The 12,847-nt window shown below is 48.0% G+C and overlaps 4 protein-coding genes across 4 annotated transcripts; 3 read left to right on the top strand and 1 right to left on the bottom strand.

The window, feature by feature from the left end:
• Positions 1–689: 689 nt before the first annotated feature.
• FTJAE_14131 (integral membrane protein PTH11) lies at positions 690–2,174 on the top strand (the record flags this gene model as incomplete). Its single annotated transcript, XM_037347340.1, has 4 exons — positions 690–881; positions 929–1,056; positions 1,105–1,552; positions 1,605–2,174. 4 exons carry the CDS (start codon positions 690–692, stop codon positions 2,172–2,174), a joined length of 1,338 nt encoding a protein of 445 aa, XP_037198856.1.
• Positions 2,175–2,854: 680 nt separating this feature from the next.
• On the top strand, positions 2,855–6,735 carry FTJAE_14132 (histone-lysine n-methyltransferase H3 lysine-79 specific; the record flags this gene model as incomplete). The annotated part of the gene is made up of 5 exons (XM_037347341.1): positions 2,855–4,068; positions 4,127–4,250; positions 4,656–4,768; positions 5,200–5,754; positions 5,808–6,735. 5 exons carry the CDS (start codon positions 2,855–2,857, stop codon positions 6,733–6,735), a joined length of 2,934 nt encoding a protein of 977 aa, XP_037198857.1.
• A 199-nt stretch (positions 6,736–6,934) lies between these two features.
• FTJAE_14133 (Autophagy 16) lies at positions 6,935–7,681 on the bottom strand (the record flags this gene model as incomplete). Its single annotated transcript, XM_037347342.1, has 3 exons — positions 6,935–7,108; positions 7,165–7,502; positions 7,597–7,681. The coding sequence occupies 3 exons, from the start codon at positions 7,679–7,681 to the stop codon at positions 6,935–6,937; spliced, it is 597 nt and encodes a 198-aa protein (XP_037198858.1).
• Positions 7,682–8,090: 409 nt separating this feature from the next.
• FTJAE_14134 (vacuolar sorting VACUOLELESS1) lies at positions 8,091–10,905 on the top strand (the record flags this gene model as incomplete). Its single annotated transcript, XM_037347343.1, has 6 exons — positions 8,091–8,235; positions 8,338–8,602; positions 8,653–9,149; positions 9,198–10,440; positions 10,518–10,599; positions 10,654–10,905. The coding sequence occupies 6 exons, from the start codon at positions 8,091–8,093 to the stop codon at positions 10,903–10,905; spliced, it is 2,484 nt and encodes an 827-aa protein (XP_037198859.1).
• Positions 10,906–12,847: the final 1,942 nt, after the last annotated feature.

The following is a 12,847-nucleotide window of genomic DNA, read 5'->3' on the forward strand; positions in this document are numbered from 1 at the left end:
TGTCTCACCACGAGATCGGATCTGTTCCCCTCACATCAACTGGCGAGTGGCTGAGCTGAGCTTCCCTCATCCGATATGAGGTCTTTAGGCAGAGTACCTGATTTGCCAATACGAGCTGAAACTTGGCGAGAGCGGCGGCTGAGTGTCTCTTCTCCACTACCCTCAGATCAAAGGATGACATGTCAACTGCGAAAAGAGAGACTATCACATTCTGACCCCTGACGGTCTTAACCCTTGCTCCCACACACTCGGCACTTTCTCCACGATTTCGGCAGCTAACGAGAACCCGGGCGTCCCCGGTGGATTAACGTTGCTTTTTTGTCTCTGCCACGAAACACGACGGCCCGTTCGACTTTTCCTCGTTTGGTTTGAGTCCATCTGCAGAGACCGAGTTTTTCTTTTTTGCAAAAAATGATCTGGTAGGTCTTGATTTTTCCGTTGAGGGATGTGAGGGATGTGAGGGATGTGAGGGATGAAGAGGCTGGACTCAGAAACATGGAGCAGTTTTGCGTGGAGTATTGGAGATGGACCCTAAAAGAAGTAAAAAATGAGGACTAGATTGTCTAGACGCACAAATTTGCCGCCGGCTTCAGGTCAGATATTTCTGATAATCTTATATCACGGGTTTCCTTCCCGAGGGGCTGGCTCTCGTTGCTCTGCTACAGATGCAAGCTGCAGTTCAACTCATCATGGATCCCCAGACGTCGATTGAAGAAAGTGCTGCAGCAATGACGGAGGTCAACCTCAAGGCCTTCAACATCGAGGCGTTCACACTACTTGGCATTGCGTTGCTGGTCACCGTGTTGAGATCGTGTGTGCGGATCAGGACTGTGGGATGCAGGAACCTCTGGGCAGATGATTATCTCGTCATTTTGGCCGCTGTAAGTGACAAATACCTGGTGTATATGCATGATACTAATATCATTAGGGTATCTACGCTATAGAAACAGGACTGGCATACTCGGTCGGTAATATTGCTCAAGGGCTGGCGAATAACTCGATGACGGGCGAGCAACGGGCTTCTTTACAACCAGAAGATCATGAATATCAGCTTCGGTAGGCCAATAAGTCTATATATCTTGTTGCTCATGCTAATTCTTACAGTGTCATTGGCTCGAAGATCCAAATCGCCTTATGGGCAACTTACTCATCCCTCCTCTGGATCCTCAAAGCAGCCATGTGCACTTTCTACTATCGACTGACAAAAGACCTTCAAGGCCACCGAGCTCGAGTCATCATCGGCTTTGGCTTCATCATTTCTTCTTTTGTCATTGTGCAGATGAATCTTCTTCTCAGTTGTCGCCCATTCGACCACTGGTGGCAAATCTTTCCTGATCCCGGAGCCTTCTGCCATGCTGCCATTTCACCTGCTTTGATATGGACTTGTCTCGCTTTCAACTTGGCAACTGACTTTTACCTCATCATGATCCCTATGCCCATGCTTTGGAAGGCTGCTATGCCTTGGCCTCAAAAGGCCAGACTCATTGCTCTGTTCAGCTGTGGGTTGTTTGTCACCATGGCTGCTATCCTTCGAGTTGTGCTGCTTGTATCTGTAAGTATATCTCAACCCATGTGTCATACTGCATGCATCTAACATCAACAAGGATCCAATCAATGGCCCTCAACTCGCAGCTTCTTGGGCGGTTCGCGAGACCTTTGTCGCCATTATGACAACAAACATCCCCATGCTATTCCCTACATTTAAGAAATGGGCTGTTCCCATCGTCGAAAGAGCTGGTTCCTCCTTGAGCGTGTACCGAACTCCACCAAACACTATCGTGGATTCCAGATTCTCCGGAGCTCTGTCTCTAGGCAGTTTGAGGCGAAAGAGCCGAGTATCATCTCGCATTACATGCGCTGGCCCCGTGTCGCCCACTGCCAGTGAGACTGAAGCACACATGAACTCAATTGGTCTCATTTATACTACTCCTGACTCAAGCATCAAGAAGCCGAAAGCTTCCAAGACGACACACAAGATCGCGGCCATACGTCTCCCGCGCATCGATACCTCAGCCCCAGCTGATCCAGACCACGGATACGGTCGACTGAGCACGAGAAGTGACAGTTCCGTTGTTTCTTGGTCAGAAACTTTGGTGAACTCGCCTCAATCTGAGGGAACAGAGTCTTTGCTCTATGCCCGTGTTCACCACGACAGATACAGCAAGCACGTTTAACGCCTTTGTTACGAACATTCATAATGCCTTTGTCTCCTGATACGAAACTTACGACAAAGATGATCACATTTTCCATAAACCTACATGATTCATGATTCTACGTTAATTACCTAAAATAGAAAAAAGCTCATAGATTTGTTTCTGGGTTGGTTATGATATTTTATTGCTTCAGTTATTATGACTTCAATATGAGGAACTTCGGAGGCTCTCCGCATGCAGACTACCACGACTCCGAGTTTCATTCACTTCAACCATTAGAAGCACTTAGATACTGTACTTATTACTTAAATATTACTTTGCTCATTACTTATGAAAGGCCATGGTGAAGTATTACCTCGGTGTTACTCCATCAGAACAACTACCAAACCTGCAACATACCCTCAGGGGCTTCGGAGCCTTACACAATGGGCCTTTGTTGTTTGTTGAAGCTTATGTTCTTTACTCTGTGTGCCGTTCTCTTCATTTAGGGGCCTGGGTTCAATAAAAGACTGGCCATTAGAGAGTCATCTTTGTTTGAAGTGAATGGGCTCTCTCAAAGAACAGTGAACAACGTAGCAAAGGATCAAGGAATCACCAAGCTGTTGTGAACAGCTTTGAATATAAGGAGCTCAGCATGACCCATATGGCGATTAAATACAAAGTTCATGCAACACCAACTGTCTTACACACAAATTAACATCATGGCTATCTCACCGCCTCGTACTAGATCGAAGACCATGGAAACCCAAACAGTTTCTGCAGCTTCACTAATGACCCCGGCCAGATCAACAACACCAGGATCACCCATTGCAGCACCTGTTAAAGCCAAGCCTAAATCTAGCCAAGAATTCCTCCCTGCACCATCCACCAAGCGAAAAAGGACATTTGACGATACCCCGGTCCCGCTCAAGCTGAAGAAAACAGCCTCGACTTCCAGAAGAGCCGCGGGTCGCATTAAAACTCTCAGCTGGTTGGCAGACCTTGAGGAGGAGGAGGATCTCGAATCTCCTCAGTCTCCGACGCCTGCCGGTTCAGGGGCTGTCGAGGAAGAGGAGACCAGTGAAGATGAGGAAGAGAAGGTGTCTAAGCTTAGACCTAAGTCGTTCCAATGCGAAAGCTTTACAAAAAGCTGGGAAGAGATCGGACAGCAACGAAACTTTGAGTTCTTCCAGGCCTATCCTCATGATGAATTCTCAACCCTCTGCATGGAGCATTTCATGGAACTTGCAGAGGGTTGGTACTATCGGCGAAAACCCATGGTCAACCGGCAGGCTCAAAATATCGTCAGGGCTGGCTTGACCCAAAAGCCCGACTTCTCGAAACTGGCCCTCCCTGTATGTGATGAGACATGGACCGTCAAGAGTCTTGAAGGCTTCATGGCCGAGCTACGCCAGCAGATCAACGATGCCAGTGATCGGGTGACGGTCAACCAGGTGCAAATCCTCGATACTGCTGGAGAACGACCCATCTGTGAGCTTGGAAACCAGTACCGCCCTCTCAAGTGCTCATTATGTACCAACTATGAGTTGCCATGCAGGGGTAATTACATGGAGGTTGACAAAGCACGTTGTCGTATGGATGTTGCACCCTACCCCCTGAGCCCATATTATGCCGCCGTAAAGAAGGCTTCCAGGTGTGTTCCTGACTGTGGCCACCAAAAGGCTCTCACAATCCTTATGGGTGACAAGGGCAAAGACTACATGGAGTGCGAGGAATGCTGTTACATCCAGGCACTCCCTCAGCAACCCTCCCAAAGGCCAAACACATATGCAATCAAAGTAGCTGGGATACGTATCCCGGTTAAAGTTCGTCCTGAGCGGCTTTGTCTGAATAGCAAGCTCGGTCATGCCGACCTCGGAGGTATTCATGTCGTTGTTGACTACTGTGCTGACAAGCGGCGAATGATCAAATTTCGGTAAGTTCTTTTTCCACTGGTTTTATCAATATAATATATAGCTAACCTCTTTTCATAGGTCAACCCAATTCTCCAAGGCTCATGAGATGCATGCCTTGGACTTCCACCTGGAGGATGAGATCAGTATGCATGACTTTGAGTTGCCAGAAGAGCATATATTCGATCTTCCTGAGTCCATCGAGGTAGAGGATCGGTTCAACGAGCTGTATTGGCAAGAGGGTGCTTTTAACGCAGTTGCTCATTGTTCAAACCTATTTGATAACTGTTCGTGTCATTAATGGGGAGTTGTGGAATAGCTATTGGGGAGTTTGAATTATATATTGTTGCTTGAATATGCGCACTAAAAGAATGTGATTGCCATGAAAGATTCCAGCTACCTAGACCAGTTGGATAGAAAGTTAAAAGAGTACTGGTCGTGGAAAGACAGATGAAAGTGCAATGCTTGTAAAAGATGACTCAATAAAAAGGTTGAATGCCTCTATTCACATGACCACTGTAGGGTAGCTCTCCAGGCAACCATCTGCGGCTGAAAGGGAAAGCCCCCACGTGCCCAACGTTACGTACCCACCCTGAAAAATTCTGACCAGTCAAGATCTTTCATTCAAACTTGGAAGATCCAGGGCATTTACAGTGGGTCTAGCGGCCTCCTCCAGGAGTCCAGGGGACCTCCTGCAGCGCAAGATGGCCCAGTCCAGCTGATGTAAGGCTCCGGGGCATCCACTCATTTAACTGAAGGCAGCCATTCAGGCATTTCGTGGTGGATTGCCGTAAGTCGCCTCGAAACTTGAACTCTGCATAGTTATCTTGAAAGTGCCACGATGCGATACTGAATAGTCACGTTACAACACAGCCTACCCAAATACTTGTCTAATACCGCTTATCTTTTGGAACTTCTCCCCCATACTTCACTTCTCACGTTCCTTTTCTCGTACTCTTCTCTCTTGTTTTTACCTCTTCTTTAATCTAGTCCCACCCGTTGCGCGACATTGCCGACTCCGGGAGCGACACGCACACGCCACCGCGAACCCCTCCATCCCTGACCTGTGACCCAACTCAAGTCAGACCCCGTCGCCGCTCTACCTTGAAGGACATTTTGGATTACTAGGACCGGCATACTATTCACTAATCCAGGATGCGTCTCTTCGGCGGCAAGAACAACAAGATCAAGGTCGACCCTCCCAAGATCAGGATCGAAAAGGTTGTCGTCGACCGACCTGCCCAGAAGCCTAAGCCTAAATCCACTTCCGCACTCAGCGGCTCAGCATCGCGCTCCTCCTCTTCCCACCGTCCCTCGCCGAAGCCACTGGCACGACAGGCTAGTCACTCGCCGTACCCCTCATCTTCCGACGAGAAGCGACTCGAGCGTAAGCGCAAGGCACCCTCCGTCACCCGGCGATCACCAGCAAGCGACCGTATCGAGTTCGACAAAGACAGCGATGGCGAAGACGATGGATGGATGACTCTCGATACCAAGAGACAACGCAAAGGCACGGAAGACGGTAGCTTTGTTGACCCCAACCGCAAACTGAGAAGCGTAAGAGCCTTTGAGGATCGGATGGACAGTCGAAGCTTCATCCATGCCGTAGACGTGGCCTCGCTTGAGCACAAGTGTGTACCTGTGATGGGCGCACAGAAAGAGGATGTGGCTATCCGACTACAATATCCCAGCTTACAGCCTCGAGAAAAGTGAGTCTTCCCGGCGACCCAGACCTCCAAAACTAATGCTGACATGATTACAGGTATGAGCTAGTATGGGGAAAAGACAAGATCGATGCTGTGGAAGCCAGCATCAAGGTGGTTCGCCACGTAGCCGAAACATACCTCACCGAAGAGGAAGCAGAGCCTTTCACAAATCCCAATGGTGGCATCATTCGAAGACTGGAAAAGGCCTCCAACCGGAACATCCAGGATTTGATGGGTTTCAAGGCAGCTCTGCGCGAATACAACGAAAAGCTTCGTGCTCTAGTCGAGGACGGTGTAATTGCCAAGAATCTCGATAAGATGCATGAGCTCCCTCAGCACCTTGTGGCTTTCATTCTCGATCAAATTTATGACCGAACAGTGGCTCTCAAAGTGGAACTTCTTTCAAAGTATGAGAATGGAACCGACTATGTCTATGGCGAACTACTCCACCCCTTCATTTCTAAAATCTTGGTAGAGCAGACACGAATGACCTCTGGTCAGGTCTTCGTTGATCTCGGCTCGGGTGTTGGTAATGTGGTTTTGCAAGCGGCCCTCGAGATCGGTTGTGAGAGTTGGGGTTGCGAGATGATGGAGAACGCCTGCAACCTTGCTGAGGAGCAAAAGAAGGAATTCGATGCCCGATGCATGCTCTGGGGAGTTCGACCTGGCAAGGTTCACCTGGAACGGGGCGATTTCCGCAAGAATTTGTCCATCCATGAGGCCCTCAAGCGCGCAGATGTTGTGCTTGTAAACAACAAGGCCTTCACCTCGCAGCTCAACGACGACTTGGTCCGTATGTTCCTGGATCTTAAATCGGGTTGCAAGATCGTGTCGCTCAAATCCTTTGTTGCGGAAAAAAGCAACAACCACAACATCAACGACGTTGGCAGCACCATCCTGGAGGTGGAAGAGTGCACATACCCCGAGGGTTATGTGAGTTGGACTAATGCAGGAGGATCGTACTTCATTTCGACGCGCAAGTAGACTATAGAGCTTCATAAGCACTGAGTGGCAGAGATTATGGTGTTGGAGAAATAGGGATAGGGCATACGGTTACATCAGCGTGGGGTATAAGGGTATGTTCGGACTTACAGGATACTCCATATAGTATTTGTTTTTTTCTCGTGACATCGTGGCTCGTTTCTCCGTTTGACCTGCTTCGTTTGACCCCATGGATCATTAACTATCGTCCCTTTTCGAAGATGGGTTCGTTGGCGAGGTTCATAGCATCTGCTTCTTGTGCCATCCTCTTCATCCATCTGTCCACCAGTTCTTTGTTCTCCTTCTTCACCTTATCTCTTTCCTTCTCAGCCATGGACATTTGTAGATCCATCGCAATCATCTCATCTTGTACTTGCTGGCATTGCTGTGAGCAACAATGACGATGAAACGTGGCATTTGAGCCAGACGTACCTCAAGAAGCTTGTGCTTTTCCCTCAACTCGTGTTCTAGATCCTTTCGTTTGGTAGTAAGACTATTTCTATCGGCCGTGAGGTCGCGGATTGATTTCGTATCTGCCTTGTGCTTTGCCCGCAGCTGCATCAACTCTTCCTCGCTCGTGCGTAATCGCTTTTCGGTGACCCCCTTTGATCGAAGGGCTTCGGCGAGATCCTGTTTTAGTTGCGCAACACCAGGATCGCTTGTTGAGGGTTCGGTGGGTTGTGTAGTTGGTGTCCCGCTATTTGCGACCAGCGCTTCTAGCCCATTCTTCTCAGCCTCAAGAGCAGATATGCGATCTGCCATCTGCGAGCCTTGAAATCATTGTCAGTTTGATAAAGCTTTCGTATCCTCGCGTGATACTGTCGCATGCTGGAGGAGGGGTTATGTGGGGGTGCTTTTACGAACAAGCCTGAACAAGCTCCATGTTGACGGGATTATTGAGCTCTGCATCCTTGATGGATGAGAGATACTGGTCACGCCAGTTTGGCATTGTGAGTGAGTTTAACGTGTGTGATGGTCGACAGATGATAAGGTTTTGAGGTGGATGAAATGAGGTTGGGTCAAAGTGACGGGAGAATGAGTTGGGTCAACAGAGTGACTTGCATTCACTTGCACTGCTCATTCTTTCCCGCCATGTGAGATGATGCAACCACTGAAAGGGAACTAAAATTAGCGGGACAAGGTGCTACCCGACCGCTAATTACAGCCGGAGAATAGCCGTGCGCCCAGGCAACCTCCACTTACCTTACCTGAGCTACCTACGGTATGATGCAGCACCCAAGCTCCTTGCTCTCATTCATACTGTACAGGTGCCTAGCTGACGAATAACATTCAGCTACATTCGCGTCTCTTCCTCAACAAATTCAAAAAGATTGGGTTACAATATGAGATAACGCGAGATGGACACACTTCACGCCAGAGCTGACTGGGAGAGTGTCGGGGACAGATGGTTCCGCAAGACACAGCAGTATACAGCTGTGTTTGACCAAGATCTCGACTTGGATAATTATATCGTTGCGGGAGCTCCATATGCAGGAGCACTAGGTGAGTTCTAAGCTACAAAAATCTAAGATCTTTAGCTCATAAGTTTCCAATACACTTATGATTAAGTTAGTGTCGATGTGATTGTAACTGACCATATCTTAGCACTATGGCGCGACGACACAAAGCTTCTCGCATATCAACCAGGAAGATCAGCAAAACCAGCAATTGACATCTACAGTCTTGCTGGTAAGAAACTCCGAAGCATCCCCTGGGATAATGGTACCATTAAAGGCCTTGGGTGGTCTGAAGATGAGACTCTACTCGTTGTTACCACTGACGGTACGGTCCGCTGTTATGATCTGCAAGGAGACTTTACACAGTTCTCCCTCGGCCATGGTGCCGACAACTATAGCGTCGAGTCATGTCGGTAGGTGCCTCTTATTGATACGATCTGCTTCCGCGACTGACGAGAGGTAGTTTCTACGACCATGGCATGGTAGCACTACTTGGAAACAACTCACTCGTCACAGTCTCATCATATACTGAACCCCGACCAAAAGCTCTTGCTAAGATACCAGAAAGCGAGATCCATGCTTGGTCAATCATTTCACCAAACCACACATTATCTAGGTCTGTCGAGGTACTATTAAGTGTCGATAAGACTGTATACGTCGTCGATGCTACTGATTGTGAAGACCGTTTCCTCGATATTGGACCTTTCAGCCATATTAGTGTCTCTCCGGATGGTCGCTACGTCAATCTTTATGCTGTGAATGGGAAAGCTCATGTCATATCGAGTGACTTCCAAGAACGGCTATTCGAACATGATTCCGACTCTCAAACACCTCCTCTATATGTTGAATGGTGTGGGTCCGATGCACTCATTGCCTGGGAGGATGAGGTGCATATTATCGGACCTGGTGACTCTTCATCTTCATATATATACGATAGCACGCGTGTGCATGTCATTTCTGGTATGTGCCTTATTCAACTTCAATGTCAGACTACTGATATCCTTACAGAACACGATGGTGCCCGTCTAATTACAAATGACTTTTGCGAATTCCTTGAAAGAGTGCCTAGGGACACCATCGAAGTCTTTGGCCAGTCTTCAGATTCATCACCTGCTTCAATTCTTCTCGATGCTGTAGGCCAACTGGAGCTTGAGTCTCCAAAGGCAGATGATTACATCCAACTAATACGACCTAATCTTACCGGGGCTGTGGACACGTGTGTCAATGCAGCTGGGCGCGAATTCGATACCCACTGGCAGAAGCGATTACTCAAAGCAGCTTCATTTGGCAAATCTGTACTCGATATATATAACAGTGACGACTTTGTTGACATGTGCGAGACTCTACGCGTGCTCAACGCTGTGCGATATTATGAAGTTGGTATGCCACTGTCTTTTGAACAGTATCACCGCTTGACACCAGAAAGCCTCATCCGACGATTGCTCAACCGACACGAGTATCTTCTTGCCTTGAAGATCGCAGGCTATCTGAAGTTACCAACAGATCGAATTTATGTACACTGGGCGTCTTGCAAGGTCCGTGTAGGTGGCGAGGATGACGATACCATCTGCCGGTTGATCGTGGAGAGACTATCTGGCAAGCCTGGAATTTCCTTTGAAGAGATCGCTCGTGCAGCATATCAAGAAGGAAGGGGCCGACTTGCTACTGAACTTCTCAACCATGAGCCTCGTGGGGGTAGACAGGTTCCTCTTCTCTTGAGTATGGAAGAGGACGAGCTTGCTCTCGACAAAGCTGTTGAGAGTGGCGACACAGACTTAATACTGTCAGTTTTGTTGCAGCTCAAGAAGAAGTTGCCCCTCGCCGCTTTCTTCAGGGTCATCAATGCACGACCGACAGCAACATCACTGGTGGAAGCTTTGGCCATGGAAGAGGGTGATAATACACTGCTAAAAGACCTCTATTATCAAGATGACCGACGAGAAGATGGTGCCAACGTTTTTATCCGGGAATCATTGAAACAACCTGATGCTCGAACAGCATCTGACAAATTGGCACTGGCAGCAAAGCTATTAGCTGACTCAAAGGAGTCGACGTTCGAGGTTCATGCGTTGAAAGAGGCTACGACACTTTTGCGCATGCAGGAAGCTTTCGACCGGGATTTGACAGACACCTTCACTGGCCTGAGCGTCAACGAAACCATGTTTAAGCTTATTCGACTGGGCTACCACGGACGGGCTAAGAAGATCCAGAGCGAGTTCAAAGTCCCCGAGAAAGTGGCGTGGTGGATTCGGTATGTGGACCTTTTCTCCAACAGGCCCTGGCTTCGGGACGACAACGTTGGACAACGGCTAACTTTTGTTCCTGCAGATTACGAGCACTAGTTGCGAAGCGAGACTGGAACGAGATCGAGGAGATATCCAAGACAAGGAGAAGCCCCATTGGTTGGGAGGTGAGTTACAGAATGAGAACTCTGTGGAGTTAGATATGATACTGACAATCGTAGCCATTCTTCAACCTCACACTTCAAGCAGGTAACCCACGTTTAGCATCTGTATTTGTACCCAAATGCACATCAGTAGAAGCTGGAGAGACGATCACCATGTATGAGAAATGTGGGATGCGGGTGAAGGCCGCACAAGAAGCCGTGAGACTCAAGGACAGTGAGTCTTGGGAGAGGCTCTTGGAGGCTGCAGGAAGGGGTTCACAAGAGGGAAGAGAGATCGAACGTCTGGGCCAATCCGTATTCAAGAAGTAGAGCCAGCTCTACTGTAATTTCTTAGAGGCACATATAACCCGTTTCACCGTACTTTCATAGCAAGAATATCCACAGATATGAAGCAGCCATGGTCGATTATGACTCTCGTCAAGTTACACAATGATACGATCGGAACCGCGTTTAACGCCATGCAGCTATGAGCTAAGCCATCTACTGCAGTGGCTGCATAGTTGATGGGACATACAATTGATGAATTCTTTTTACGATTGTGTATTGAGCGATGAGAAATAACGCCTCAATTCAGCTCCGCACATAGCGACTGGAATGTGAGAGTCTGCAGTTGATTCGGAAGATATCACGGACATTCGCGTGATGTTTCCCAGGGTCTCGTGACGTGCCTAGTTGCAAGTCATGTTTCTGTTGGTGTCTCATGATCCGCGATGACTGTTTAGCACTCTAACATTAGTCGACATTAAGCGGAACTAGCGGGCATCTACATGAGATGTATGGTTTCGCGTGTGAGCTCAAGATAACGTTATGCTTGATCGGGATCTACCGAAACCGTTCCATGGTGAGTAAAGCAGCTGATGCCTGTTGGTGGCATGACAGCTGAGGACCCTGTATCGTACTGTACGGTACTGGAGCTTGAGAAGAGGGAGGGTAGGATGATGATATCATGGGTTACATTCTGGCTCCGATGTGGAGATGACTGTGGCATGTACAGAACCAACTGCAAGGTAAGGTAAGGTAAGGTAGGCAATTGCTGGGGAACTGTTCAGTAACACAAGCTCGGAGACTTTATGTCAGTGAATTTCCCATTATCGTGATACTTGAGAGAAACTTCAATCCACCGGTTCAACGTTACCCCCTTTTTCGCCTCCCGAGCATTTTTTTTGTTTGCTTGCTTGCATCGTAAGCTTAAGCCCTGTTCCTCTTTTGGCTATGGTGTTAGGTCTCGAAGAGTCTGGTGGTGGCGGTATCAGAACCACCAGCACCAAAAGTCCGAAGTGTAACTCAACTCGGGTTTAAGCCTCAACCAAAGGAACTTTGAGAAACGGTTGAGGACGGACTCTTTCTTTTCCTAGAAGCATGTGAGGCGTTTTGGTTGAGATAGACTGTCTAGACTGTTTATACACGGACGATGAGTGGGTATCAGAGATTGGGTAGCGGTTGGGAGATGTTAATTGTGGAAAATGGCCTTCTTTAAGCTGGGGATATCTTGTATGAAAGATGGAGAATGTATGTCATGATGGATCTAGACTGTGGAGCTGCTTAGGCATGAAATTCAGGGCAGTTGATATTGCAACGTTTAAGGGTCTCTTCAGCGACTTTTCTTACCGATATTTGATGACGAACAACATGTCGTGTAACTGAAGGATTACCATTGATAGTGTCAGCAAAGACTGAGGTCGTAAAGTATTTAGCCACCTCCAAAAAAGGATCCGCGCTCCGTTTCCGATACTGAACCCCTGTACTATGTCTTGCCAAGACGCCTTTTTTTTCAAGAGTAAGTGAAGCTGAGATGTTCTGGAGCGGCCACCCCGAATCACGTTCAGATTCTGACTGGCAGGCAGATTTGATCACTTGGCAGTGTGCGTGATGTTGCCTGTTTTCCTAGTTACCTTAGGGCACTGTTGACTGATCGATACCGCCATGAACCAATTCGCTATTCGTAGATGATCCTTGTAATTGTCTGTTCTTGATGGGCCACTAATGCAATCTTTATTGAGACTAACATGAGTCCTACTGAGGAATTGCAGCATGCCGAGAATCAGGTTTCAATGGTTACTGGAGTTGAGTCAGCTACCAAGAACCTTACTGATGATGAACGATCTACTGTGGCATAAGGTTAGCCTTGCAAAATACTGTCCTTTGTTTATAATTACGTCTGCCAAAACTGTTCGTTCCTTGGCTAGAATTCATGGATCTCACTCTCTGCTCGGGCGTTCTCGCTAGGGGACCCATATCCTGATCGATCCCC

This window comes from Fusarium tjaetaba (genome assembly GCF_013396195.1).
Source record: "Fusarium tjaetaba strain NRRL 66243 chromosome Unknown NRRL66243_c0000562, whole genome shotgun sequence".
NCBI lineage: Eukaryota > Fungi > Ascomycota > Sordariomycetes > Hypocreales > Nectriaceae > Fusarium > Fusarium tjaetaba.